Below are 23,040 nucleotides of genomic sequence, written 5' to 3' on the forward strand. Positions count from 1 at the left end.
GAACATTCTAGAACATAATTGTACAACCTGGTATAACAGAGAAAAAGCGGCACTGAAAAGGATGGTGCAGTTTTGAAATGCAGCATTCACTCATTTGTAGTAAGCTGTCCACCTTTGGAGAGGGCAGCCAGCTGTGCTTCCTAGGAGTATTCTCTGCTGGCTTTATATATCTCAAATTATGATCCCTATTAGGACAACAGAGTTCTAATTATAGGCATTTGTCTACAAGGTAAGAGAATTGTAATGGATTCCTCCATAGACCATCACGCTGGGTGTGTTTACTGATGTGTCTGTGAATTTGTAGCCTCCTTTAGGAGGAACAAATGCCTTTTTGCTTCATTTGTAATGGATGAATTCTAACCACATCAGCTTGCATTCGTTAGCTGCTGGAGCTCTTTCTGAAACCTTACTGTCCTTTTCACTCCCAAATTTAAGTGAACTTTTGCACAGTCAGATGTTAGATTGAGAGGAGGAATGGACGCCATTAACTGCCATCTGTACACCAGTACTGTAATGAGGGGTTGCATGTTTCTGTAATGGGGTCCTCACATACTGCAAAGCAGCCTGAGTCCTTCACGGGAGAAGGAGACGTGGTGCCTTGAGTGAGTGTGTGATGTTAAACAGCTTCTCAGTACCAGTGTTAATTAGGCAATAATGTCAGAAGAGAGAGCTCTGCAGGGGAGCAGCCTCCAACTGCTCCCTAAATGACAAGACAAAGCTAAATGTTTAACCTTCACCTTGACATTTAGATTTTGGAGCAGGAGACGTTTATCCTATGGTAATGTTCCATTCCACTGGCTTTTTATCTCTTACACTTCTTGGTTAAAATATAAAATAAGTGACGGAGACTGGGAGGGCATAGGGGGGACTGGTACTATGGAGCTATTGAAAAGCTGCACTCTGCTTGGCACAAAGCTTATTGGGGTTTTGCTCAGAGTTTCTTTTTCTCAAGATTTTTTGATTTTCAGACATAATTCATTCTAGGAAATAGTGATGAAGTATTCCTTAACTGAATGTGTCTGGCCCAGCAGTCCCTATCTTATGCAATTAGATTATATCCTCTGACAATCCTTGGCATTGAACCTTTACAGCCAGATTTCACACCATCCATTCTGCTAGGAGAGCTGAGGTTTTATTAAGCCGTGAGTGGGCATGAGTCCTGTTTCCAGCTTTGCCACTAACACAGTGACGTACAGCAAGCCAGGTTTTCTGTAGGTGCATATTTTTTCCTCATCTGTAATAAAATGGTGGTAAGACCCTCCCCTACCTCAGAGGGACATTGAAGCTTCATTTGTTTAATAATAGTGCAGGTCTTTGGATTTCTATAATAGATCCAGAGGATAGTAAATATGATTTCTGATCTTGTTTAAACTGACATTCTGGGATCAAGCAGTTTTCTTATAGCATCAGGCTTGGTTTTATTTGTATGTCTAACTTTTAAGGGTCACCCTTATGGATAAAATAATTAGTTAATGCAGTAACCATATTAGCTCTTGATTAAAATGTTTTTTCTTTTATCAGTGCATTAAATGGAACACTAATTTTTAATAAAGTGTTATATTTTGTCTTCTGTAATTTTTTTTCCAGCATCAAAACTTTTTGTCTTGTTGGTCTCTGCACTGTTGTTCTGCATTTGAGTTATGATCCTCACCATGAATTTAGGATTCCTGAACCATGGAATTCCTGGATCAGCAAATGGGTTTTGTGTTAGACGGAGCTGTTGCTGTGTTTCACCCATGCCTTGCAAGTGCTGGCTGTGTGTAGGAAGTGTCAGTGTACTTACAGGTGCTCTGCAGGCAACTGGCTTTGATTTTTCTCTGGGCTTTCCTTTAATTGTAGAACATTTCAGTGGCTGCAGTGGCTTTTCCTGTTCATGGAGATAACTTCATTTCCTAGTAAGAATCACAGAACACTTTGATGTTGCATTAAGCCTACACACTTTATATTATCACAGAAGTAACTCGTCTTTTGAAATCTTTAACATTGAGTGACAGAGGAGGCCTGGAGGGAATTGGATCCAGAGGTTTGGTGTGTGTTCTGCAGTAGGTGTGCCATTGAGGTACCCAAGATAACCTGTCTGTCCTATGTAGCTGTTCCCTTTGCTCCTGTCACCCTGCCTTTTGAACTAAGCCACAGGGGGTTTTATTGTGAGCAACACCTGCAAAAACTGTTCTGAAGAGTGTTGAGTGTCTTTGGAAGAAGAAACCTCCTGTGTCACTGTGGGTTCCAGCGCATGCTGGCTGTGCTCTCACTTGTGCTGTTGGGAATTGGTTTACCTGCAAGGTGGGTGCTCCTACCCTGACTTTGTGCTGGGTGAGAGCTGGTGGAAGCAGCCACTGTGTCGGGACTTTGGGTTCTTGTGACTGGGTGATAGGATTCAGCCTCTCTGCCGCCTCTCTAAGAAATGGAACAGCTTTTCTCCTCGTTCCCCTCTTGTGCCTGCACTAACAGAGGTCTGCCTTGGCCTTGGTGCTGCCCAGCTCCTCCTGCCAGCTCCTTTCTGCACCGTTCCCTTGGGAACTCTCCCTTTGCCTGGGCATTCCAATGGCATCTTTCCCTTTGCAGGCACAGCTCACGTAGGGTTTGCAGCAGCAGCTGGAGGGCTCTCTGGTTTAGTGAGTATCCTGAATACCGGGGCTGAGGGAATGGCTTTTGCCTACGTCCTTATTTGCTTTGGGAGGAAGAGCTTGAGCGCTTTCTGAGCACGCCCTGTGGCTCTGCCAAGTGCTGTCCTTTTGCCAGGATCGAAAGTGAACCACATGAGTCTGCTGCTTACTCTTTGAGTGGAAAACACGGGAAGATGCTCTAGGGAAAGCACGTTTAGCGTGTCACTAACCTCATGCTTCAACCCCCTCCTTCCCTTCTGTAGCGAGGCCGGTGTGCCGCAGCCGTGCTCCGGTACTGATCCAATGGGCTCCCTGGATCGAGGCTCTTTCATAGCCGGGTTGGTACCGGAGGGGGCCGGGGCCGCCTCATGGCCGGGCTGGTACCGGAGGCGGTCGGGGCCGCCTCATGGCCGGGTGGGTACCGGAGGGGGCCGGGGCTGCCTCAGGGCTGGTACCGGAGGGGGCCGGGGCCGCCTCATGGCCGCGCCTCTCCTCTCCTCACCTCAGCGAGCTCCCGCCGGGCCTGGTCCCGCCCCCGCGCCGTTGCCACGGCAACCCCCAGGCGGGGCGGGGGCGGCAGGTGCGTTCCCGCCCGTTGGCTCCGCCCTCCGCCTGACGTCACGGCAGTGGCGGAAGATGGCGGAGGGTCCGCGCGGCGCGGAGCAGCCGCGGCCGGGAGCGGCGGAGCCTTCATCCCGCGGGCAGCGCTGAGCGCGGCCCCGCTCCCGCTCCGCCATGAGCTGCTCGGCGGACGCCGTGAAGGAGAAGCTGCTGTGGAACGTGAAGAAGGAGGTGAGGGGAGCGGGAGACCTCCTCTGTGGGGCGGCGGGGCTCCATGCACGGGCGGGCTCGGGGCCGCCTGCGCGCCCTCCCGCCGGGCTGAGGCGGCACCGGAGGGTCGAGCCGGCGGCGCGGTAGTGGCTCCGTGTCCCCTGCAGCGGCGGCAGCGGCGGCGGTCGGGAGCTCGCCCGGGGTCCATGGGATAACGCTTGGGGCGGATCGGTGTGAACCGGCGGGGGGCGGTCAATGGAACCGGAGTGGTTGGGCTGCAGGTGTTGGACCCTCGGGTCCGGTGCAGTGCGCGGCCCCTCCGCGGCTGGGTGGGTGAAGAACGGCTCCGCTCTGCCCAGCTCTGCCGTGCTCCGGGAGCGCTGGGCTCTGCCGGGGTGACCCGCGGGGAGCGCTGTTTGTCTGCGGGGTGCTCCCTGCGGCCCCCGGCTCCCTCAGCACCCGTTTGCTGAGGCGGGTCTGCAGCGGGCGAAGGCCCGGCTCCCCCCGCGGGCCTGTGTCCCGTACCGCTCGTGTCTTACAAACTTCCTCGTAGCTGCGAGCTCAGAGGAGAGAGGGGCAGGTGGGTGGTAAGGCATCGTCCCGAGGGACCCTTGGGTGAGCCCTGGCAGCAGCGTGTGCCCCTGCGGTGCTAGGGCTGTGCTGAGCGGAGGAGGCTGCGTGGGTTCGGGTGGTTCTTTCACAGCTGTGTGACATTGGGGCAATCTGAGATCGATTTCAGATCAGCTGCCAAACACCTGGTGGGTGAAGGGGGATGATGGCAAATCTGCCACACTTGTGTTTGGGCTCGTACACAAGGACATGGTCTTACTTGGGCGAGGCCATGAAGGTGCTGTAAGGGCCAGAGCAGCTCTGCTCTGGAGCCAGGCTGGGAGAGCTGGGCTGGGTCAGCCTGGAGAAGGCTCCTGAAGGGGAGACCTTAGAGCAGCTCCAGTGCCTAAAGGGGCTGCAGGAAACCTGGAGAGGGGCTTTGGACAAGGGATGTAGGGACAGGCCAAGGGGAATGGCTTGAACCTGCCAGAGGGGAGACTGAGATGAGCTCTTAGGCAGGAGCTCTTCCCTGTGAGGGTGCTGAGGCGCTGGCACAGGGTGCCCAGGGAAGCTGTGGCTGCCCCATCCCTGGCAGTGCTCAAGGCCAGGTTGGACACAGGGGCTTGGAGCAAGCTGCTCTAGTGGAAGGTGTCCCTGCCCACATTGGAACTGGGTGATTGTAAGGTCCCTTCCAAGCCAGCCCATTCCATTACTCTCTAGTAGTCTGTAGTAGCTCTTCAGTCTGCAAAGAACAACGTCCCTTCCCTGGGAGGATGCACTCCGCAGGACAGAGCTCTTGCTGCATTTTGTGTTTGGATGGAGTGGCTCTTGCTGTGGAGCAAGGTTTGTGCAGGGAACACTGTCAGGATGCTGTTCGGGGTGCTATGGGGAGAGGTGTGGGTGCTGTGAGCACACCTTGGTCTGTGAACGTGTTGCAGGTGGAGCTGCTGGCTGAGTGAGTGACCCCTGCACTCGAGTCCCACATTTTGTGGTTCTGTGGCATTGGGAATGTAGCTGCCTGTTCTTACACAGGAGCTCAGTGAAGATGTAATGTTTATCCATCACTGCAATGAGATGTATTTTAAAAAGCTAACTATCCTCCTGCTCCTTCTGCTCCCCCAAGTCACAGCTGGGCAAATGAGAAGTAGCCAGAGAGCAGGACTCATTAAAGCTCATGTGAAAAGTACTTGCTACAGCCAAGGGATCTGGTGCTTCTTAGTGTTGAAACCACAAAATACCAGCGATTTTGGTCAGTGTAGGTTGACTGGAAGAGGTAGAATGGGGTCAACATGTGAAGAACCATCTGCAGAGCAGCAGGGCCTGATCCCAGAGTGACCCAGCAGCAGCGGGCTGCAGGGCACCCATCGTGTGTTACCTGTTGTCTGCTCTCACGCTAAATGCTGCAGCTTAATGCAGCCACGAGCCTGCTTCTTCATTTAGAAGTCTTAGCTTAAAGGGGAGGACCTTTGAGCCAAGCTGCTGTTATAAGGTTTGATTCAGGAGCGTGAGCACTTGCTCTCCTGGGTTAATGTTTAAATATATAAATAAATGGGAGAGATGTTTTCCAGCGCTGCAGTCTTGTGCTAATGTACAAGATTGAAAGTGAAATGGATTTTTGTGATCTGAGCCAGCTCGAGCCAAGGAGAACAAGTGGCATGTAATTAAAAAATATGAAGCTAATTTGTTTGTAGTCTCTAAAATGTTTTTAATTGGACTCGAGCTTTTACATTACTTGGATAATGCTTGAAAGTGTTATTTGTACCTCCTGTGTCATCTGCAGTTCTGTTTTGATTTGGTTTTTTCTCTTCTACAAACCCTCAGAAATGCTCTTTTGCAGGGCTTATATTTCTTGGCTTCTGGGGAATTGCCCTGAGGTTTCCATCCTAAAATACTTACGGGAGCTCTCTGACTGTGTGCCCCGTAAGGCAGCACCTCTTCCCTGAGCACTGCACAGATGTGTGGGAGTCCTTGCCTGCCCTGCTCGCATGGGGACAAATAGCATCAGGAGGCAGAGACACTGGGAGGGAGATTTTACCTTTCGATGATGATCCATCAGTGGAGCCAGGGAATGGATGTAAACCACTCATAGACCTACCTCAGATTGTGCTGCCCTTAATGGCAGTAATTGATTTGTTCCCATAGAATTTTCAACCTCATGGCTTTATTCTGTGTGATTTTCACACAGCCATTTACACCTGGGCTTGTTTTGAAAGCTGGGCCAGTCTCATGTCCCTTCTGGAAGTGATCATTCCCTTCCCTTGTCCTTTAAACCCAGGCTCTTCTGCCCATTGGATTATTTCCATGTAACCTCAGTATCTAATGGAGCTCAGAGTAAGCATATTGTGTGTGTTGTTTACACCAAGCCGATTAAAATCTAGTTGTCTTTGCAAAATGCTTGTCTCCAAAGTCACTTGGTGCTAAGTGGTTTTCTATTTTATTTCATTTTGGTTTTCCCTCTCAGCAAAAGCTTTTGCTTTTTTCCTTTGGGAAAATTTAATGTTGTTTGCTTTTTCTCAGATGGACTTTCCATTCCCACCGGTAGAGACCGTATTTTGCTGGCTGTAATAGAAAGGAGGACATGTAATGTGTCTTGAAAATTTCACTCTAGTAGCGTTCGTGCTGAGGCTGTTGTAAGTTCACATTTCAAACATTTATGTCTCTCTGCAGGAAAAGCTGTTGTGACAAACAGACTCATAAACCAGGCTTTGCTCTGGCCCTTCTACCAGCTGAAATGGAGGGGGTTTGCCATTTCTGGGTTTAAACACAGCACCCTTTCTAGCTGTGAAACAAGCAGGATAACAATAACGAGAGCAGGTTCACCCTGAAAACTTTCAGAGCACTTCAGAAACACACCTGCTCAACTTAAAACTGAAATGCAACCACTTCTGAGGAGAAATAGGGTACTTATTTAACACCTTGTATGCACAGCACCCAAGCTTTCATCAGGAGTAACAAAGAGTGCAGCAGGAGCGATCAATAGATGAGATGAACAGTAACTGCACAAGCTAAAGAAGGCACAGACATAGTGTTTCCTCCTTTGAGGAGGAAATGCTGTGGGGTTTAGCTGTGGTTCTGGTTATGGCAGTATTTTATGAGCACCGCTCTTTGCTGCATTATCCCCATGGTGCTTCCTCAGTGTCCATCCTGCTGCATGGCTGGGGAAGGTGCTGCAGCCTGTGTCTGAACAAGGGGTGCTGGCTCAAAAGGTCTTTCCTAAGCCTGATGGTTGCAGGGGATGGAAAAGGCAAGGTCTGTTCCAGTGCTGCGCTTGTGAATACATTAGTATATGGTCAGTGCGTGTCGCGTCTTGGTTGTCTTCATTTCCTTGAATTGAAGGCTGCTACGGAATTGGGATATTTTTTCCATTTTGGAAGCTTCTTTATAACAACAATTAAAAAAAAAATAAAGGCATTTATCTTGGGGTTTTCTTTGATGAAACTGATTAAATAATTCATATGTTCTGCCCTGTGTCTGCCTGCTGCTGAAAGTTTGGCTGATGTGGGAGGAAGTCAGAGCAGTGATCCATTATGGCACTGTGCACAAGCTCAGCTTCTGTTGCAGGAGGTTGCTCTGCTCTACCTGAGTAATGCTACTGCAGGGAATTCATCACTCCTCAAATGCCAGGATCTTCACTTGGGTGGCAGAGCTTTCCCATCCCGTCTCCTTCCACCTGAGCAGGTTTCTCTTGAGGCACCTCGGTCCTGTGGGCAGCTCCATCCCTTGCAGAGGCAGGAGGTGGGAGGCTGGAGGGATTTCCTTACCTGTGCAGGTGGAGGGGAACACGGAGCATGGGCTGTTGCTGTCTCTTTTAATGAGATCAATTTGCAGTTTGGTCAGGTCTGCTGGTATCTGCAAGTGGGTGTGTGTGGGCTTGTGCTCGGAAAGCTTCATTGACAAGCGCCTCTGCAGAGCACAGCGACACAACAGTAGCATTCCCCACGAAGAGCTGCACAGAATTACAAGGAAAATAAGTAACAAGCTTGTGTGCCATTTCATAGGATCATAAAATCCCAGACTGCTTTGGGTTGGAAAGGATCAGCCAGCTCCCACCTTGCCACGGGCAGGGACACCTTCCACTGGAGCAGCTTGCTCCAAGCCCCTGTGTCCAGCCTGGCCTTGAGCACTGCCAGGGATGGGGCAGCCACAGCTTCTCTGGGCACCCTGTGCCAGTGCCTCAGCACCCTCACAGGGAAGAGCTTCTGCCTTACATCCAACCTGAACTTCTCAGCTTGAACCCATCACCCCTTTTCCTATAGTTCCAGTCCCTGATGAAGAGTCCCTCTCCAGCATCCTTGTAGCCCACTTGAGACACTGGAACCTGCTCTGAGGTCTCCACACAGCTTCTCTTCTCTAGGCTGAACAGCCCTAAGGTTCTCAGCCTGTCTTCAGATGGGAGGTGCTCCAGTCTCCTTGTATTCCCCCCTGTTTGTCCTCCTACCCCTTTTTAACTTTGAAACATTTGATTTAGCTCCTTGCTTGGAGCACCCCTGAGTTTCGTGGCAGTGAGGAATGATGTGGGCTTGAAGAACGCCGCATTCTGTCTTTTGAATCTTCACATCTACTGTCTGTGCCCTGAAAATGTGTTCTGATAACGTTCCCTAACTTCTGAAAACAGGCAGAGGTTGCCTGTACTTGGTGGCAGTCAGGAAGATGCTGGGTGCCTGCTTCCAGAGGTCCTGGATTCAGAGTCTGCTTATGGTCTGACCGTGCGGTCAGTGGTCTGTGCTGCTGTATGGAAGTGGGGGTCCTCGCTGCATGTGTAACCTTTTACTTATTATTTTTGATACACTTTAATTAACACACTGAGCTAATAAAGAGTAATGATTGGGCTATGCTTGGGAATGTGTGATAGCAGGGAATTGGCCTCTGAGCTCCAGAGCTCTTGTTCCTAGTAAATGATTTCTTCCTCCCTGAATTGAATTCCAGTTACTTCTCCCTGGGGACCTGAGACTGAGATCAGCCTCCAGTATGAATGGTGCCTGAATTAATGCCCTGAGATCTTGAGTCACAAGTGCATGACTTACCCCGGTGCAGCAATCTTGTGCTTCCTCTTCTGTCCGCCTCAGTGCTGGGGCCACCCAGAAGTACTTCATTCCTTCAGTACATCAGGCCCTTCACTTGGTATGTTAAATACAGTCCTCATCCGGTGGATGAGGACAGCTTGCAAAGGTTGGGTCACTGTTCTCCTCTCACAGATGGGCTGGCTGAGGCAGGATGAGCTGGCTTGGAGGCAGGGGATGGCCCTGCACTGTCCCTGTGCTTCCCCACAAGCTGGTTTCCTGGAACACGCTGCCTCCCACGTGTGGAAACGTGGGTCAGGATCTGAGCTGGAGCTGTGCAGCTGTCCTGTCCCCTGCCCTTTGCTGCCTATGTGCTGTTACCTAGATGATTGCAAACCTCTAGGTGAGGTCTGGAACTAGTTTTGTTGAGTTCCTGACAAGGCAAACAGGCATCAAGCTTGTAGATCAACAACGATGTGAATAAAAACGTGAGGAGGGGATGGCTGGATAGACAGGGTAATCGGATGCTTCCTGGGTGAGCTCCCATCCATGAGACCTTCTCACACCTTTGCTTCTTTCCTGATAACCTTTTGCGCCTCCACCTCTCACTGCTTTATTGTAAGGTCCAAAGTTCTAATAGCCATGTCAGGAATGGCATAGGAAAGAAACAAATTGCCTTGGTAGTTCATGTTGTTCAGCTTGAGTATGTGAACAGTGAGCCAGGTTTTATAAAGTGCAGAAGACTTGCTTGGAAGTCCTCAGATATAAAACACGTTCTGCTTTCAAAGCCTCTTACGTTTTTGCTTCCTCCCTCCTCGCCAATGTTTTCTTTGCAGCCCAGAGGGCTCGTGTTTGGTAAGAAGCCCAAATTCTGTAGGATCCACTTGATCCAGAATTTGAGGTGAGGAGAACTCCATGTATTGAAAGGCTTGTGCACAAGAGCTGGAGCTGCAGACTGCTGCCAGCCAGCCTGGGGGTGCAGGAGTGGAGGCCTCGGGATGAGTGCCAGGGGAAGGCTTGCTTGGTGACAGCATCCAGAATTGGCCTCACACTTGGTCCTGCCGGAGGAGGAAGCCCTCCAAACTGGAGAAGGCACCTTCAGAGCAGCTGCCACCCCATCGTCACAGCAGCATGAGTTCATCAAGCACTGCACCTGCGGCTTCTCCTGGTTCCAGTGCGGAGTGGGAAGGCTTGAAACCTTTGGACCTGTCAGCACTGCAAATGGTAACCCAGCTAGCTTTAAACTGGTTATCTTGGGTACCAGATGCAGCGTAATGAGAGCTGGGTGCTCACTTGCCACCCTACTTAGGAGCGTAGGCTGAGGTCTCCTCAGTACACAGAGCCCCTACAGCAGGAGGGTGACCATTGCTGTACAGCTTGCACTGATACTCAGTCCAGATCAGGCTGGTACTAGCCCATGCTGCTGAGCTTGATGGTAAAGAGCAGCACACAGTGATTAGTGCCAGATAGTGTATTGGATTCCAGGACTGCTGCAAACAGTGTATTTCCAACTTAACAAGAAGAGTATCTTGTGACATGTCCTGCCACAGCAGCACTTACTTTCATATACTGAAAGCGATGGGGCATTTATTTAGGCAGAGTGTCCCTGTCCCTGTAATTATAGCTCACAAATGAGAGAAGCCAAAAATGACTGTGGATTTGCATGTGGAAAAGTGCGTGCTCCGTGGCCAGGAAGGAATGAGTGTCTGATAAATGAGCTGGCTGGGGCAAATAGGTTTCCTCTGGTGTTAGGCTGAGGAAGCCATGGAGAAAGAGTAAGCTTGCAGATGAATGGAGTTTGTCTGTTTTCCCCCTTAATTTTTGAGAGTCATTAATCTGCAATGAATTCCCACTAGAGCTTGACTCATCAGCCTTGAAACTGGGGAGGAACTTTGTTTAAAGCAGTAAGAAGTGTGATAAATAGAATGATTTTATTTGCTGTAATTGTTAAACTGTGTCTCAAAGCAAAACCTGAAGCTCCTCTCTTCTCTATATGTACTGTATTATTTCTGTATAGCCTCTGGTGCATCAGAGCTTTGAGAGCGTCATCTGTAATAACTCTGCTGGTTTGTGTTGGGTCTTAAAACCACTTTTTTCTGTTTGCTTTAGGTGAAGCAGATCATGGAAGAAGCTGTCACCCGGAAATTTGTACATGAAGACAGCAGTCACATCATCGCCTTATGTGGTAAATGACACACACAAGAGCTAACACTCCATAATCTTACTTCTCTTATAGAAATGTATTTGCTGTCAGAGGTAAATGCAGGGATTTAAATACTAGAAATCCTGGAGTTCAGGCCCATGTCACCTTTTGTTTTCCTTTGCCACTTTTGTGTGCACGTTGCAAACAAGAAACTCTTACCGAAATGTCAGTATCCAAAATATTTGACACAGTAAGACAGTGCTGAGAATTCAAGCTATGTACTATAGTCAATATGTGTGTTGGCCTGCGAGTCCTTGGCTGCTTTCACTTCATGCTTCACATTGAAGCCTTAACTGGGAGTGATGCTGAGAGTGGCTGGAGAACAGCCATCATTAAACACGTCTGGATTTCACAGAGCAGAGATTTGCAGCCAAACATACCCAGTTTTGTGTTGATGACAGTAAAGAGGTTAAGAAGAGTGGAAGTTAGATTGGCTTTGGAGATAAGTGGGCTGTTTAGGCAGAGCAGCATTGACACGTGTTACTGAGCATAGTTGCCTTTTCCTGTTACAGTGCTGAAATTCCAACTTGCCCTGCTGTGTGGTTGTTATCCATGTAAGGCTAATCTTTCACTAGCTTGCTTGCTGTTTCCAAGTCATCCTTTGCTTACAGCTTAGGAGAATTTGTTCATCCCTACATATTCAGGAGTGTAAGATTTGGCCACGTTTTCTGGTTAACATTTTATTGCTATTAATACAGACTGTAGCCGTTTCCTCCGTTTAGCTTGTGGTTATATTAAACATTCCTGTTTTAGCTACAGTATATCTGTGCTATACAGAGGGGGAAAAAGTAACTGAGGCAAATGGTCCGAGCTGAGAGCAGGGGAGGGAAGCCTGAGCCCGTGCCCTGTTGCAGGCTGCCTGGTTGCTCTGGAGAGCTCCTGGTGGGGTGTGTGTGTGTTCTCCTGTTGAAGTTGCATTCTGCAGGATGTGCTGCAGTGTTGATGTAAGGCTGGTGGGGAGACAGCTATTTCTGTTAGAGTCTGCTCGGCCAAAATTAGGAATACTCTAAAATCTTCATGTTTCTCCCTGCCTTTCACTGTGATTCCAGTTGGGTTTGTGTTCTGAATTGGGTAGGGTCTAAAGAGCTAATAACTCTCCATGAGTGGCCTCATTACTGCTCAGCAATCCTACCTGTCCTAAGGAAGGTTTCCAGCCTGCAGCTGCTTTGAATGTAAGACTTCATTAACTCTGGACCAGAAGCTGAATGTTCTGCTATTGCTTCAGCTGAGTGAATGGAGAAACCATTGCCATCAGATGTGTCTAATGGCTCCTGGCTGGGGCTCTCCTCCCTGTGCAGTTCTCTTCCTTCCCCCACTCCGGTTTCATGTGCCTCTTCAAGAGGTTTTTCCCTTCCCTTTAAAATTAGATTGGCTCAGTGCATGAGTCATTTTCAGTGAATCTTAGTTATAAATATAGAATTCTTGTGAATCATTTTACTCTCCTGCAAGGCTGAGTTTAGCAAGAGACTCTTCAATACATGGTAATTGATTTTCGGGGCCTGTCTGCAGCAGTAACTGAAAATTCCCTGGCTCTCCCAGGTCCTGAATGGCTGAAGGTGCCAATGAAATAGCAGGTGCCACTTTTCCCACACCCTTTCTCAGTGTTGCTTTGTTATGGTACACGGGGTAAGCATGAGAAGCTCCAAAGCTGAGATGTGCATCCTAGGGCATCTCTGAGCAGAGCTTAGGTGCATCATCTGTTAAGCAGAAGGAAGTTTTTCCTGTAAGATCACTGCAGGGCATTGGGCCTGAATGGGCGTCCTCAGAGTCTCTCTGTCCCTTGAAATGTGTCTTCATGGTCCTGGATTCCATCCATACGATGCAGTTGGACAGAAGAGCAGCTCATGTTGTGTAGAATTCATTTGTGAATCTAGAGGAGCTTATATGAGATTTGACTCTATGGAGATAAGTTGGCATCCAGAGGTTAAGGGCCCCTTTCCTGCCCCTCTGAGACCACAGAAAATGTGTATTAAGGTGGGGGACATGGTATCAGCACTACCTGTGTCTCACCCTGAGCACTGGGCATTGAAGCAGTGAGCTCACCTTTGCAAGCTCCTGAAGGAAATGCCATTCTCCAGACCCAGGGCAGCTCTGTGCCACTGTTGTTGGCTCCTGGAGGAATAATGGCTCTCTGCAGGTGAGTTCTACTCACCCAGTGAGAGAGATCTGTTGTAACCACAATGACTCTGCTTACAGCCTGTGGTCTTTACCTGCTTGATCTGAGAGAAGGAAAACAGTGCTGACATTTTCATCCTTGTGGGGAAGCAATGATGTTTTTGTATTTGTTCTCAACCCAGTTAATAACCCAGTTACATCCCAGTTGCTCTTTCATCCTGTCTGATTTGTGCAAGCTCTTGCTCTGTGATTCAGAGCTGTAGCAGTTCAGTTTGGACTGCGTAGTGTGGCTCATGTGTGTCACGTTGGGACAGAAAGTCCGAATTCCTTTGGGCTCCAGGTTGCTGGTGAGTGGATTTCACCAGTTCTGTGCTGTCAGTCACAGCACAATGAAATGACGCAGCTCTGTGGCTGCTGGGGCATCTTTGTGGACAGGCTTTTCTGGATGTGGATGCTTCAGCCGGGTTATGTGGTGCCGTTCCCTTAGTAACAGTAGCTGACATCCGTGACGCATGGCCCGCACTGTGCTGTTCTGCTCCGTGCTGTCTCTGCGGGGCAGGGAGACCGCTGTCACTCCCACATCTCTCCCTACCTCAGTGTTGTTTCATTATCTTTGCACTCTACATCAGTTCCAAAGCAGTGTTTTATCTGGACCAGACTTGCAGTACAGAAACGTTTTCCCCCTTCGAAACCAAAGCAGAAAATTTGCTATTTTTGAATGTGAAGTTCCTGCTCTATCTTGATAGATTTGTTGGGAATACTCACTGCAGGACCTGCAGATCCATGTGCTGGTCCAGTACAGATGGGATGTGCAGAGAAGAGGAAGAGACCCTCTCCGGTGAGAGAAGGCTTGAGAGCTTGGCTTGCTTAGCCCTGGAAGACAAGCCAGTCCCCTTCACTGAGCTGCATTAACCTCAGGTTTTGTGGTTTCCATTTCCATTGTGCATATTGCTTTTCTTCTCTTATTAGCTGATGAAAGTTACTGGTTTTTTCTGAGTAATGCTGTGTTTAAATATCACAGATCTAACAGAAAAACAAAATCAATGTCATGATCTGTCCAGTAATGCACTGGGAAAGGTAATATGGTTTGGCTGCAGGGCTGGATCTCAGTATTAAAGGAGTGTTTATGCCTTCTCTGTGACTGTTTAGTCGTGTATGCAGCCCTTGAAACAGGAGAAGGATGTGACCACTGCAGCTTGTGAAGTAAGGGATCCACATAGGAAGCAGTCCTTAGAGCAGTGTCCTTTGTGTGAATTATACACAGGAGAGAGATGGCCTAAGGCCTTTCAGCTGACATCTGCCATTCCAAAGTGAGCAGACTTGTCTGAACACGAGTTTGGTGCTGACTTGCCTGACAATGAGTCCAGTCTTCTCTGGAAGCACTCCTAATGTGGAGACCTCATATCCATCCATTGCAGTTTCCTTTCATGTAGCCCTTGGGCACCTGGGCTTGGATAACAGGAGGTGTTCCTTTCTTGGAGGATAATGAGAAGGGTATGTTAGCTGGAATAGCTCTGTATAGGTCAGTATCTGTTCACAGAGAAGGACTGGCAAATTCTGTGAAACAGAATGATTCTGGGTCCTGTTAACATTTTAGAACCTTGTATAACCTGACTGCAGTTAATGTGCAAAACCACCAAGAATGGACCAAACAATTTAACAGTTACTTCCCACCTCTAATTTGGTGTCATCCCACCATCTGGAAGCAGATGAGGGCTCCATTCATTTTGGAGGTCATAGACAACGGGAAAGCAATGATGTGACTGGATTTTCTGGAGCCACACGCTTATTCTGAGATCAGAAAAGATCCTGTGTCAGAGTCTGTAAATCAGGAATCCAGTCAGATAGCTTCAGCTGAAATCATGGATGTCTCTGTCAAAGCTGGCAGTGGAAAACCAGGAAATCTTGACAATGTGTGCAGGAGTGCCCGGTGGTGCTGGTTAGGAATCCAAGCTGCTAACATACCCAAGGGTTAACCACAAAGATGTGGTTAGTTGTGAGTGTTTCTTCGTTGGTTTTATGATGACTTGTTATCCCATTTTGCACCAAGCTAATTGCGTTTGAAAGAGCAGATCTAATTAGGAACCAGTGACTGCATGATGCTGGAGCTTGGGCTCTGTTTTCTCTCGTTCAGGACTTGAAATCCAAGCAATTATCAGAGTCACCAAACGTCACGATTGCCAGCCATAAGCAATGAAAAACCATGAGTCAGAAATCTTTTACTTTGTGGCCCTAAATGACAAGACTGGATTAAAGTTCATGAAGAAAACAGAGGAATAGAAATGTATTCCTTAAGCACGTTTCCTATCCAGAGGTTCATGCCCATTGGCATGCTTCAAGGTGGTGAAGCTTTCAGAAGAATATCAGATACTCACAGACTTGCACTAAAATCATGGAAGGCAGCAATTTGGGAACCTTTGTTTTTAAGGAGAAATAAGCTCCTGATAGAAGCCCTTACTCTGCCTCCTATTTCAAGTGTGGCAACAAAGTGTTTAGAGAGGAAAGGAACAGGAGATCGATTTGGAGCTATTTTGGGCCTCAGTTTTGGAGTGTCCACACAACAAACTGTTCTCACCACTTTCAGTTGAGTTACAGCCTTCCAGTCCTCTGCAAATCAGCCCCATTAGGAAGAGATGGCATTTGCTGTGGGGTTTTTAGGTGATTCTCTTGAGGCTTCTGAATAGCACAGTTCTCCTGGGTTTGACAGGAAAATAAGAATTCACTTTGCTCTCTTTGTTTTCTCCTTAGTTCACAAAAACGTAACTTATGTCGAAATGGATGTAAATAACCCCTGCCCAAGCAGACAATTTATTATTTGAACTTCTTTGGCTTTCTACCCCTGGCACTGATACATTAAGAAATGCACTTAATCTGCTGTGGAAATGCAGGTCTCAGAATAGGAGCGAGCCTCCCTCTTACTGCATCTGTTTGGAAAACAAATGGAACAGTTTCAGCGATGAATAATGCTGATAAAATAGTTTGCAGAGATTCTGCCTCACTTCATAAACACATTAGCCCGAAGAGAGCACCAGAGATGAGCATCACTGGGGGGAGGCAAATATTTCTTCACAGAAATTGAAAAGGTTTTTGATTGTGCTCCAAAGAGGAGCTTTAAAGTAATGAGTGGTGTGCTGTAGCGGAGAGGGAAAAGCAGAGGGTGACTATTAGCTCTGATGTGAAATGAGACAGGTTTTGAATCGCACGTGTTTCTGTTTGAGAAGTGAAATATTCTCTCTCTTCCCTTTTAGAGGGCTCAGCTGAACATTTCACTTTAGTCCTGGGCTGTTGAATTGGATCATATTCAGTTATTTAGAAACATCAGGAATTGTGATTTACCCTTAATAGTGTTTAATGGAAACACTTCTATTTTCTGAGGGTTATTGAGATCCTTGGAGCTTAATGGTGAAGATTTAAAGAGGAGCAATCACTACCTCCCAGCCCTGATGTTTCCCAGCCAGAGCTGTCTTCAAAGCTGGGATTGCCCATTTAGATATTTACCCCCCAGGGGTTTATTGAAGATAGGAGTCTGTGCAGCAGAGCAAAGCACAGGTAGCTTGAGGTCCGGGTGAACTTAACCATTAAACCACACAGTGTTGGTTGAGGTTCCAGTAACTGCTGGTTTTACCTTGCATCCATGGGAAAGGTGCTTTCTGCTGATAGGGACTCAAACCATCCAGTTTACAAGTAGAGTTTTCAAATTAAACCATTCTTTTACAGTGTGTTTTCAACATTTCTGTAACAGTGAATCTGCTCTCACATGTAATCTCCAAAAGGGTTTTTTTCTGGTAGTCATCAAGTGCAATTTTACTGATGGACTCTTTAAAGGCAAAGACTGCCTCTCCCTGCAGAGTTACACAGGACCTGGTTCTGTGCAGGCCTAAGCACACATAATGTCTCTTTGTGCTGTTGTAAAATAGAAATACTCGGTGTTCTCCTAGCACCTATCACCTTGCTATTTTCCTTTGTGTGGATTCCAAGTGATTTGCTACATTAGTGCTTTAACAAACACTAATAAAAGTGATAGATACTTTAACGGCCTTCATTTTGCAGCTTGGGATGAAAACAGTTTGCCCTCCCAATTGATCTAACATCGGGCATCTTGACTTCTCAGCTCACCAGTCAGAATAAGAGCTGCAGCAGAAATATGGTGCCTTTTACCTCCCTAAGATACCATCTCTTAGCAGTGCTGCCGTTGTCCAATACAACCACGGTAGGGCTGTTGTAAATAACCCTGTAATAAATATACCAGCCTTGCAGTGAGGCTGCAAGCTTCAGATTTCCACAGCCTTGTGGGGAGATGAAAAATGGGTATATGCTAAAAGAAAGTACAGAAGTTGTACATCATCAAGGGAAGAAACACATCAGCATAGATAACTTTGATGCATATGGCTATTAAGGGATGCCCTGTTATAAAGCATGAGTTGTACTTAACCACTGAGGCATTAGCTTGAGGTTGTGATTATAAAGAAAATACTTAATTGGACTTTACTTCTTGTACTGTGGTGTTTAAATCACAGCACCAGAGGTGGGAGGAACATTAGTTCAAAATGAAGCATTCTCTAGTGCTTTTAGTGCTGATAGGTGAGGGAATCCTCCCGTCTCAGTTGCACTGGTTGTTGCATGCTTGGTTTGATGAATGGTGTACTGAAGATCAGGTGAGGTGGGTGGGAGTGAGCTTGGCTGTAGCACAGCTCTCTCGTTATCCTTGCCTGGTGTCCCATGAGGGTACTTGGATTTGTGACATGAAGCCCCTTATTTGCAGTGCAGTTATATCTGGAGAGTTTACAGTCCTTGGCATTTGAAGGCAGAATGTCAAATGTGGATTGAGACTTAAAAACATGCTTGATGTTCATCTTTTTTCTGTCTTACATAAAATACCCAAAGCAGAACCCTTTGGACAAAGGAGCAGATTTGGGTATCTCCTCTACAGTCATTTGCTTCTTAGCTGGTGTGCAGGTACAGCTGGGTATCTCATCTACTCAGTGCACATTTCTCAATGCCATAGAATGCTATAACTTGGTAATAAAGTTGGTTTCAAACTGGGCAGCTCTGCGGCAGGGAGGTAAAGCAACAGCAGCTGGAGATGCTGAGCAGCTAACTGCTTCTCTACCATCCTCCTCTTTTCACTTGTTCTTATTCCCTTCAGCCTCATGAATTCAATTCCCCATGCAGTTTCCATGAAAACAAGGTATTTAGCTGCGGTATTTCTTCCTGTCTAAGGAAAACCTCATCTGCTAAATAAACCCCATAAATAATCCTGCTTTTTGCTGCTTCCCACCCTTCTAGCCCCATCCCTAGAGCTCTCTTGTTTCACATTCCATTAAGTCACGTCAAGATTTTCATAAAGGCAAAAAAGATGAAAACTGAACTTGTTCACCTGAGCCTGCAGGAAGTAGCCTTGTTGGAGGCATGAACCAGTGACACTGCCAAAGCGTGTTGGGGACTGTGGTTATTTGAGCTGTAAATCAATAACATACCTGCACTTAATTAAATTCACAGTGGATACTGCAGGGGATGTTCCTCAAAACTGGCTGCAGTTAATGAATTTTGGATGGCTGCTCTCAGATGAACCATACAAGGGAATTACCTGGGCTCTGCTGATCTGTTCCACGTTGCAGTGCTGCTCTGCCCACGTATACATACTGCATGTGGGCAGTTTTCTGTACTCAGTGTTTGTATGTACTTACTGTTGTTAAGTATAGTGACAGGAAGCAGGCTCGGGTCACACTCACATTGTGCTGTGCCCAGAGAGCTTATAGTAGTTTTTTTACCCATGTAAATAAATAAAAGCATGTGTACGTGTGTATAAATTACCTGGTTGTACACCAAAGTACCTCTTGATGTCTTCCTGATGTTCACATCCTCCAGAAACAGCTAAATCTTCATCACTTTTTAGTGTCAGGTTCCAGAAAAGGGAAAATTGTTAATTTTCTTTAAAGTAGGTAAATAACTTCATTTTCCTGTCCCAAAGGTTCCTCTATCTATAACACCCCCCAAGCCTACCAGATGAATGCCAAGAGCCTGCCATGGGGAACTGATTTAAATCCAAGGGCTGGCCAAGAAACAACACTTATTCCCTTGCAGATTACCAAATGCAAGAAGCATGAGCAGCCTAACTGCAAAGATGGGGAGGTTTTCAGGAAGAAGAGTTTGTAAGTGCTGGTTTATTTTCACTGCAAAATGATTGCTTTTGCTGTTTCAATCCAGTGCTTAGAAAGTAGGCATCGGAGTGTTGTGGAAGAGACAGAGGGAAAAGGTAAGTGGAGCTAAGGAGATGTCCTCAAATACTGTTACTTCCTCCCTGTAAAGCCATTTGAGCACCACTCGCCAGCTCCTCTCATGTCTTTGGAAGGATTCTGCAGCTTGAGGGTGATACTTCTGCAGGTTGCTCAGGATGTCCAAGTTCAAGTTTCCTTGTTGACTGAGCTTGGCTCTGTGTGTGCAGGAGAATGTGGCTGTGCTGGGAGCTTGGTGTCTGCCTTTGGACACACAGCAAACCTCCTGTTGGCTCTTCCAGGCAGGTGACCTCTTTAGCTAATGTGCTGTGAAGCTCTTGTGCCCCTTGCTGTGCTGGAGGCTGCCTCCCTGCTGTTGCATGCTCGGAGGTGATATCTGTACTGTCCCTCTGGGATGGAATAGCAGGGCATCTGTGTGCCAGATGCACTGTTCTCCTCCAGTGTTTCCCACTTCAACTGGATACAAAGCACTGTGTATTTGAAAGCTGACATGGATTAGGTTGGATGTGAATGTAAAGTCAGTGAGCTGTTTTGGGGTAATTCCCTTGTGTAAAGGAGCCCGAGGAGAAAAGTTGGAGTCAGACAGTAGTGTTAGCCTCACTTTGTGGGTGATGTAGAGGGGAATGAAGTGGGACTGTAACCTGGACCCAGACCTGAGGGTGCTGGACACATAGACCTGGACATGGCGCATTCATCTCTCATCCTGTGGAACATACATTTTGAGGCAATCCAGCAGCTAATTCCAGTGTCTCTCCCCTTGCAGACATACATAGCAGTCATCTGGGGACTGATATTATGCCAAGTCCTTGTGATGAGAAATGTCACGATGGAATAATTAAATCTTGGGGCCGGTCGCTGTGGAGATGGCCCTCCATAGCAGCTGCAGCGTGTGTTACTGATGGAGCTGTGCCTGCTGTGCTTTCCACTACATTTGTTTCATTAATATTTTATTGTTTCAAAGAAAGAAAAAACCCCACACCAGGGAAGGTGGGAAAAGAGCCTGTTTCCTGAGCAACCGCAGTGCACTTCTTTGCAGTTATTTTTGAAGGCAGGTTGCTTCATTTAAGATTTGGAAGCAATTATTGCTGCATGGCTGCAGGCATCCGGGAAGCTGCCTTGCTTGCTTCATTTTCTTTATTTCTAATTGAAAGACAGAGCAGAACAGCAGCTGGGTTGGGAGTTGTTGTGATGGTTGCTAGACAGGATCTGTGGCTGCGATGTGAAGAACATCCCTGGGCTGTCTTCACTCTTTGTTCTTCCCGTGCTGCTCTACCTGGCCTTGCAAAACCCTGTGGGCAGCCGAGCAGCGCTCACCCCCGCTGCTGCTTCTGTGTTAGATACGCAGATGCTCCCTCTTCCTCTGAGCAGAACCAGCCTCGCTCACAGAGATGTCATCAGCACCGGGCTCCCGCTCGTGTGAGAGCACAGGCACTGCCTTTGCCACCTACAGATGTCCTCTGATTGCGGCGGATGTTTCCTGGAATAAGCTGATTGCTGAGGGGGGTCAAGCAGGGATGTGCCTGTGTGTCCTGGTCCTCCTTTCAGGGAACAGTGCCATGCTCGGGCTTCTGTGCATAATAGGGATGAAAAAGCAGGGGGTGGCTGTCTTCTGAGTCAGTAGTGCTGGTTGGGAAGCACAGCAGCGTGGGAAGCGGCGTCAGACTGCTCGGTAGCCTTGGTGCAGCCAAGCTCATGTCCTGAGATCAGGAGCCTGCAAAAGCTGAGGCCATTGCTCCATTGTTGCCATACAACATCTCGGTCTGATTTTTGCTTCTCGTGGGCTTGAACCCTCTTTGCAAACAGCAGTAAGAAATGCCAGGACAGTCATTCCGTTATAGCCCTAGGCCAGCTGCACACAGCCCTGGTCACCAAGGGGTTATCGGGGCTCTCCTCTTGGAGACATGGTGGGCAGGAAGAACACGGTTTCCCTGGCTTGCTTTGAGTTGTAGCTGTTGTTGGAGTGTTGGAAGAAGCTGGTCACAGCATGGTGCATCACGATCCTGGCTTCTGGCTTGCCAGCAGCTTTATGTGACATTTCCCATTCAGCAGCTTGAGGAGAGACTGTGAAGCTAATACATGTTTCCTGTTTCATTGTAAGATGAAGTTGGGAGTTGCAGAGTTCTCATCTAGGTTGTACGATAAGGGAATATATAGCATTTATTGTGAAGAATTTGCTGTCTGAGCAAACTTAGTACTAGGAAGGAGAAGAGGAGAGAACGTTGACTTCTCTGTTTTACAGAGAATGAAGTCAGGGTATACGATTAGAAGACTTGGCTTTGCTAACTTGGGTTAGTTGTATTGCAGAAAAAATGGTTAAAAATTAACAATCCCAAATCCCCAAGCTGTCAGTATTGCATTCCAGTGATGGTCTCATAAGGAAATTAGGGCTGCCCATGGAAATTTTATGTTCTGTCAGATTTTATCCAGTATTACTTAGCTTAAAAACATATCTGCCTTCACAGTTGAAAGCAAGACAGCGGCACTGTTATCCCACAGCACATTTCCAATTTGCTTTTCTAGTGCTGTTTTCTGCACTCCAGGAGCAAGCGGTTGTGCTTTCTGAACACGCATTAGGGTAATTTGTGTAGTGAGTGATAGCAGGAAGCCAATTACAGCTTTCTCTTTTCCAGTGCGATAAGACACAAAACGTGAAGTTATTAATACCTCATAAATGCTTCTCCTAATGTTTGCGTTAATTCAGTCTCACAAAGCAAGGGTAGCAGTGGAGATGAAGGGGATGTTTATACTGACGCTGTTCAGTGCAGACGCATCCTGTGATCCTCTGACTCCGTAGCTTCCCAGCTGGATGAACACAAGCAGTGCCATTCCCTGTGACTCAGGTTAATCCTCAGGGACTGAGCAGTGAGGGTGGGTCTTTCTCAGGCCGGGCTTTCAGGTATTATGGGGTTTGGAGGCCATTAAGTACAGCGAGGAGGGGGAGTCTTCAGGGATTGCTCAGCACCTGACAGCGTTGGGCTTAAAGGACAACAAAACACTGCCTTCTATTAAAGCTCAGTGCCGAAGCTTGGGAGAGGTGCAGTGTGTGTCAGAGCAGATGGAGGGCCATTTGTGACACTTAAGGTGGCAATTGTAACTGCAGTTGGGTGCAGGACTGCCTGCTGCCATTGAAAGCAGGAGAGCATCGCTGCTGCTGAGCTCAAGCCCTCTGCGAGGGCTGCTGTGCCTGCGTGGGTTTTGTGAGCATACCTTGCCAATGCAGTTGTTCTGCTCCCCTCCCTGTGAATGAATTGCTCTGTTTCCTTCATACCTTCTCGTGGACAGTGCTGACTGGATGAGTCATCTGCAGTCTCCATTTAAAAGCTGGTAGACAAGGAAAGCTTGGGTTTTGTTTTGTTCTGTTATTTGTATTTCTCTTTTCCCTGCAGCAGTTTAGATGAGAGCTGTTCAGATCTCTGATGCACAGTCCTGCCAGGCTGAAGTAGTGCAATGCAGTCTTTTCCTGGTGACCATCAGAGCGTGTTACAGTAAGGTTTGCAAAATGAACCTCACAGGCAGATCTCTTGTAGTTATAGGTCTGGCTGCTTCTCTGTTCCCTCCTA

At 47.6% G+C, this 23,040-nt stretch overlaps 1 protein-coding gene and 1 long non-coding RNA gene across 7 annotated transcripts in view; one reads left to right on the plus strand and one right to left on the minus strand.

Annotated features, from left to right (window-relative positions):
* Positions 1 to 1,598: 1,598 nt before the first annotated feature.
* On the minus strand, positions 1,599 to 2,889 carry LOC130592259 (uncharacterized). The gene is made up of 3 exons (XR_008970500.1): positions 2,837 to 2,889; positions 1,784 to 1,892; positions 1,599 to 1,667 (listed from the first exon to the last, which is right to left on the minus strand). It is a non-coding gene; the product is annotated as an uncharacterized LOC130592259 (long non-coding RNA).
* A 389-nt stretch (positions 2,890 to 3,278) lies between these two features.
* Positions 3,279 to 23,040, plus strand: part of SGSM2 (small G protein signaling modulator 2) — a 43,985-nt gene continuing 24,223 nt past the window's right edge. For all 6 annotated transcript variants that reach the window (XM_057396468.1, XM_057396471.1, XM_057396470.1 and 3 more), the window contains exons 1-2: positions 3,279 to 3,398; positions 11,036 to 11,111. In XM_057396468.1, the coding sequence (XP_057252451.1) occupies positions 3,342 to 3,398; positions 11,036 to 11,111 (133 nt within the window). In that variant the 5' untranslated portion in view covers positions 3,279 to 3,341. The remainder of the gene's footprint in view (positions 3,399 to 11,035; positions 11,112 to 23,040) is intronic.

This window comes from Pezoporus wallicus, unplaced genomic scaffold (genome assembly GCF_028554395.1).
Source record: "Pezoporus wallicus isolate ANWC-B61680 ecotype Strahan unplaced genomic scaffold, APGP_CSIRO_Pwel_v1 contig_14789, whole genome shotgun sequence".
Classification (NCBI taxonomy): Eukaryota; Metazoa; Chordata; class Aves; order Psittaciformes; family Psittacidae; genus Pezoporus; species Pezoporus wallicus.